Here is a 6,172-nt window from a genome sequence, read left to right on the forward strand (position 1 = left end):
TGTCAAATTAAGTAGCAACTATCCAATATCGTTTAACTAAGATGTTTGGTTCGAATCCAGCATTCGGCATGCAACAACGTAAACTCTTAGAGTCCGTTTGATGGTCAGGATATGATAAAGACATGATAGGATATGAAGCTGGATATAGATAGGATATGATATGATTAAGATATGACCCTCAAGGAGAGAATGCCGCCCAATTGAGTCTCATAAGGCTCGAGAGATTAGTCTCCACAGTTGCACGCAAAAGATATCTGATTTACGTCAAAAAATCAAATTAAGTAGTAAGTCTATAATTCTTATTCTTTCTTAGGACCTGATAACGAGTGTCCCGAGAGCACTCTTTCAAAAAGTCAACTATTACAATTTTATACTCCCTCCGTCCCGGTTTAATTGACCTACTTTGGTTTTTCACACAGATTAAGAAAAGTGTATAAATAAAGGAAAAAGTGGAATATATTGTATTGGGAATGATAAAAGTAGTATTATTTAGTGTTATATTGTATTGAGAATGATGAAAGTTGTATTGAAAATTGAAATGAGTCAGTTATTTTGGGACACTTTTTTTTAGAAAATGGGTCAGTTATTCCGGGACGGAGGTAGTAAGCATTAAATACACAACTTTTCATAAAATTTTTACCATTTAAAGTGCTTAAAGAGTGCATCAGGGCCACTCGTTAAAATTTTTCTTATTTTTATTTTTTTTATAAAAGAGAGACAAAGCCCAAATAATTACCCATGTAAACCTAAAAGAGTGATGAAAATAATGTCAAACTAAACAAAAATCTTAGACATGTAAGCTCCAAAGATATCGTCAAAAAACAATCTATGAACCTCACTAAAAATTCACCAAAGTTGTACAAGCTAACAATTTTATAGAGAGACTAAAATTAACTGGTCAATTAGGTTTCGTTCCCATAAAGGATTGATTAAGGAATCCATGAATAATTTTTTTGTATATAAGGTGTTACTTTTGACCAAACAATGATTACATCGCTTTTTTTATGAAAACTTTTTTATTTTGGATGTTTAATCAATGTCCCTCTGGATGTATTGTTTAACATTCCCCTTAAAATAAATGATCTTTATAACTATTCAGAATTTTATTTTTAAACATTAAAAAAATCACACTTTTTATTTATGTAACATTTCCGTGAACATTTTATAGACAAAAAAATGTTGATGGAAATTTTTCTAAAATAAAAATAAAAATATTGACTAAATAATTTACCAAAAAAAATTATATTTCTTCTAGGGTCTTGTTAACTAGTGTTCCTGAAGCACTTGTTAAGGAAGTAAAAATAATTTTTTTATTAAATACAACAACTTTTTGACTTTTATAAAGTTGAATATTTTACTTTTTAACACTTCTTAATGCAAAATTTCTATATTAGTTATCCTACATTAGTTAACTTTCCCTTTCTTTTACGGAGATTGAAAAGTATAGATATTTTATACATTTAGTACTTTTTTGAAGGAATACATTTAGTACTTAATTAAATCAAAAACTAAATAGACACAACTTTCAAGATTTAAAATAAATTTTAAAATTAATAATGTAAACCAAATTCCAAACACAACCTTACATCGAAACGATTGATGTGAAAACTAAGGAATACAAACAAGCAATCTTCTGTCTCCATTCCATTGTCACATAACCAAAAAAACAGAGCCATTTCAAAAACAGAGAAACAGAGCCATTCCTCACAGCAACAATGGCGTCTCTAACCCCTGGCGTCCTCTCAAAACTTCTCCAAAACTCCACAACAACAAACTCCCACCGTCAACCACTCCTTCAAGTAACCGAAATCATCCCTCGTCTTTCAGAAGATACATTTCAACCCACCACCGGCTACTTTCTCAAACTCTCCGACTCTCTTCATTCCGCTTACGTCTCCGTCTCCGACTCCGATGCCGAGTTAATCCGTTCCGATAAACTCCAGCTCGGTCAGTTTGTTTACGTCACTCGCTTTGATAACGACGCTTCCTCTTCCGTTCCAAGAGTTTCTGGTTTGAAAACTATTTCTAAGAGAAGAGCTTGTGTTGGTAATCCTGTTGATTTGGTTTCTACTGATTCTTTGCGACTTGCAAGTTTGAAATTGAACAGTAATGTTAAGAAGAAGAAAAAAATTAATGGGCCAGTGTCAGGGTTAAACTCTAATGGTAATAAGGATAATAATGTGGTTGTTGAAATGAGGAGGTTGAGTTTGGATTCTTCTACAAGAAGGGTTTGGGATCATGGTTCTCTTGTTTCTAAAACTAAATCTTCTTCTTCTCCAAGTTCTAGATTCACCTTTAGTAAATCTGCTTCTACTTCACCTAATGTATGTATTTTCCTCTCTCTCTTTTAATGTTTTTTTTTGCATTTTTTATATATTGAGATTTTCATTAGGGAAGAGGGTTTATCTTACTTTCATTTGGGTAGTTTAAAATTGAATGTTATTTTTTTTTATTTTTTATTTATTATTAATTTGTTAAAATGAAAAATGAAAGCTTGTTTTGGATAATGATATATGATATGCTAATAATGTTGAATGAGGGCCCTATCACTTTTTATAATGCTTTTATGTCTGTTCTGTTCGGTTGGACCAATTCACCAGTGCTTTTATTTTCTTTCAAGCTTATAAAACGTTTTGAAATGGTAAATATTTTGGTTTGGGACTTTGGTTGGTTAGTATAGGGTACTTCTGCATAATTTACAATCTGCACTATATAGAAGAATTAAAACTTTATGATATTTTTGGCAGTAAAAATGTTAACTTTATGAGATTTCTTTAAAATTGTTTTTTTTTTTTTTTGTAATTCTTTAATGTAGTTTATTGACGATGAAGGTTCTTGATGTAGGTGATAGATAAGAAAGTTTCTATGAAAACTGATTCTTATTCTCCATTGAAGTCTCCATCAACTTCAATTGTTTCACCATTGAAGAACAAAAATGAGAACTTGAGTCCCAAAACGACAGTCACACCTCCTAGGAAAAGTGCTACTACTATTCCTATTCCTAAGTCACCGTGTGCTGGCAATGGTTCTGTTCCAAGCAAACTTGTGAAGGTGCCCTTGAAATTCAAAACTTGGTATGACAAGTCTGGATCATGGGATAATCTTCCACCACCCATTTGTAATCTTGGAAAGGTGTGTATGTTGCTAATACATCTTTTTTCATGTTAGTTTTGGAAATTTGATTCATTCATCTTATTCTAAATTTTTTAAACCCTTTCTTTTCCAGCAAGTTGTGACTCATAGGAATGTTGCTTTTTTGGCTGCTGTGAGATCTCTTGAAGAAGCATCTGCTGCAGATACTGTGCTTCAATGCATGTGGTATTTATTTAAATCATTTTGCTTCAATTTTTATTTTTTTGCTCTTCCTTTCTTATATAGACCAATACTGTATTATAAGGATTCTGTATAAAGTTCTTCATGCCTCTCATAAAAAACACATGCTTTTTGCTCCAAAAGAATATCTTATACTTAGCTCAGCTTCTCAATTGTGGAACCAATAGATGATCTTGGTTGTAATGTCGATGATCAGTGTTGCCGAATAGCGGTTATAGGGTAGCAAAATTTGAATAAAGTGCTGTAAAAAAGAAGCGCGCGCAATAGCACTGTAGCTAATAGCGGAGCCAAAGTTGCAACATTGGGGGAACCTGCTAAGTCAAAGACATTATATAATTAAATTATTTTCATAAACTACAACTTTAATTGGAGCTAGAGTTTGCCTTATGTTGCATACTACCTTACATAAAACTTGAAATTTTAGGGGGACCATGGCACCCAAGTGTCCCCCTTTGGCTCCACCCATGCAGCATAACATAATTTGAACAAAGTGTCATTTTCCGTGATTTGAGTTTGACAACGCCATTGTGATTTATCTTCTTATTTCTATTCTCCTAAAGGACAGACATGTTTTCCAGTGATAGCTTAGATGCACGGATAAAATACTTTTGGAATGTTGTTGCACAAATACTTTGTGCTATTTATCTAATTTCTGGCTTTAATTCCTATTTTGGAGTACTTAAATTTGTTGCTTTTTTATTTAATGTGTGCATGGTTAGATTATAGCATATTTCTCCTTAAACAATGATGCAATTATCTTGTCCTAGTTGGCTCTTTGTGATTCAATCATTATCTTGAGGTCTCTTACTCTCATTCACTGCTTTTGCAAAATATTTGGTTAGTTTGTTAGTGTGCTTTCAGTAACTACAAATTGTGCTATAAGTAACTAGAAAGTTGCATCTATGGAGATGAACCTAGATAACCTCTTTGCAATACAGTGCTGTTCAATTGTGTTTAATACTTGACCTGTTCATCTGGAACCTATTCACCTCTCTTAGTTAGAGGGGTGGATATTTGCGTTGTGGATTATATGTTTTTACATCTGTTGCCCCTTATGAGTGTTATTTCAACCAGTGTTGTCAAATAGCAGATATAGTGGCGCTATTTCATAATGGAATTTTAACAAACTGCTATAGTTCCGTGATATGTGATTTGTAATATGTTTTGTCAAATACGGCAATAGCCTTGTAGCGTAGCAGAATTTGAACAAACCACTATTTTCCACGATTGAAAACTCTGATTTCAACCTTGAATTTTCTTTCGAGCTAGTGTAAATGTAGTGTATCTCAGGTCAAGAGGAAACCTAAGGGATGTTCAATTTCAATCACATCACACCATTGTCACTTGTAGATATTGGAACTAGAATATGAAGGAAAATTCTCAGTTTGCTACTAATGTTGTCATTTATTTTCTTGTATATGCCAATGTGAAGTTGTTTCTGTGGCTTATAATTGCATCGACCAAGATAACTTACACATATCCTCCTTTCCTTTCAGCGTGTTTGCTGAACTCTGCGAGTCCCGTCAGACACTTTCTGCTGGATTGCTTGTGAAGCAGTTTCTGGAGCTTCATCTGAGCCTGCAGAGAGTAACAGTGGTATTTGATTCCTTACTTTCCACACCTCCTGAAACAAAGCCTACCGGCCACACTACCCTACTGTCTCTTGTGGAAGATGCATGTAAAGTTCCGACTCGCAAGAATGCTACATTTTGGGTACAAGCTGCCTTAGATACCAATCTTTCTAAATTAAACCTATACAAAACACAAGAAAAAAGCAAGGCTTTGAATGGTGAGAGAAGTCATTATGTTGTCATTGAGAACGAGAATTCTCGTGAGGAAAGGAATGCTGAGGAATCCACTGTTCAAAACAAGCAAAGTCGTGTGGCTCAAGCAAATCCCTTACAAAACTCAACTGGTAAAAGAATTTCCTCTTCAAAGCGAAATCTCTTGGTAGCAAAGAATAAGGATACAGAGAAGCGGGATCAATCAAAAGAGAGTGAACTTAAAGTGGCTGTGTGTTTGGCTGAAAAACTGCTAGCGGCTTCTCGTGAGTGGTTCCTGAAGTACTTGGAGGAATCTATAAGTAATGAATTTGGGTTGAAAAATGAAGGGAGCAGTGAAGCTGCATGTCTTCTTGGACAGCTAAGAGAGGTGAATCGTTGGTTAGATAATTTGGTTGATGGAGGTAAAGTTGATGATAGGGTAGAGAAGTTGAGGAAAAGTTTATACCGGTTTCTACTTGAGCATGTTAATTCTGCAGTTGCTTCTAGTTAGTAGAAGTTGCTTCCAGTTAGTAAATACATAATAGTACAAAATGGAGCACACTATTTTGAACTGACTCTGCCTTGGATAGCTAACAGTGGTATAAGACTATTAGTATTATAGTCAATATTTAGACTGTATTCCAGACTTTACAACATTGACACACACTGCGCATGAACCACAAGCGCTAGACCGCAATGGTTTTTGGTATAATCACTTATGAGTAATGATCTCAGCTTTTGTTTACTCTAATCTAATTCTGTCAATGAAAGAATTTCTGACCGGATTATGCAATTTTAAGCTGTATTCTGTCGACTCATATATGTTGTTATTTACTCTAACTTTTGATCATTTGCTTGTAAACAATGTCTGGCATCCATTAGATCAAATTCCTTCTTTGCATTCACTGGCAGTAAAAAATGTTGGTGACCCTTGCAGGTCTTCTCAATGTTGAAGTATTTGTTAACTACCAAATCAGCTCTCAATTAGAGGCCTAATCTATATTTTTGTGGCAAATGTAATACATTTACCCTTAGCTATTGGGTACTAAGAAGTTGTATCCGTTACTGCTTGCAGC

The 6,172-nt window shown here is 34.1% G+C and overlaps 1 protein-coding gene across 1 annotated transcript; it reads left to right on the forward strand.

Annotated features, from left to right (window-relative positions):
* The first annotated feature begins 1,370 nt into the window (after window positions 1–1,370).
* Window positions 1,371–5,898, forward strand: LOC146948729 (elongation factor 1-delta, putative (DUF936)). The gene is made up of 4 exons (XM_085744915.1): window positions 1,371–2,324; window positions 2,845–3,132; window positions 3,227–3,318; window positions 4,830–5,898. Exons 1-4 carry the CDS (start codon window positions 1,716–1,718, stop codon window positions 5,605–5,607), a joined length of 1,767 nt encoding a protein of 588 aa, XP_085601041.1. The 5' UTR covers window positions 1,371–1,715; the 3' UTR covers window positions 5,608–5,898.
* The last annotated feature ends 274 nt before the right edge of the window (window positions 5,899–6,172 follow it).

This window comes from Medicago sativa, chromosome 2 (assembly GCF_051527215.1).
Source record: "Medicago sativa cultivar Bolivia chromosome 2, Bolivia_mono, whole genome shotgun sequence".
NCBI lineage: Eukaryota > Viridiplantae > Streptophyta > Magnoliopsida > Fabales > Fabaceae > Medicago > Medicago sativa.

Excerpts from the sequence above, each read along its gene's own strand:
- LOC146948729 (XM_085744915.1), top strand. The coding sequence starts at position 1,716 with ATGGCGTCTCTAACCCCTGGCGTCCTCTCAAAACTTCTCCAAAACTCC. Across the intron at positions 2,325-2,844 it reads CTGCTTCTACTTCACCTAAT|GTGATAGATAAGAAAGTTTC; the intron begins GTATGTATTTTC and ends TTCTTGATGTAG. Across the intron at positions 3,319-4,829 it reads ACTGTGCTTCAATGCATGTG|CGTGTTTGCTGAACTCTGCG; the intron begins GTATTTATTTAA and ends CTTTCCTTTCAG.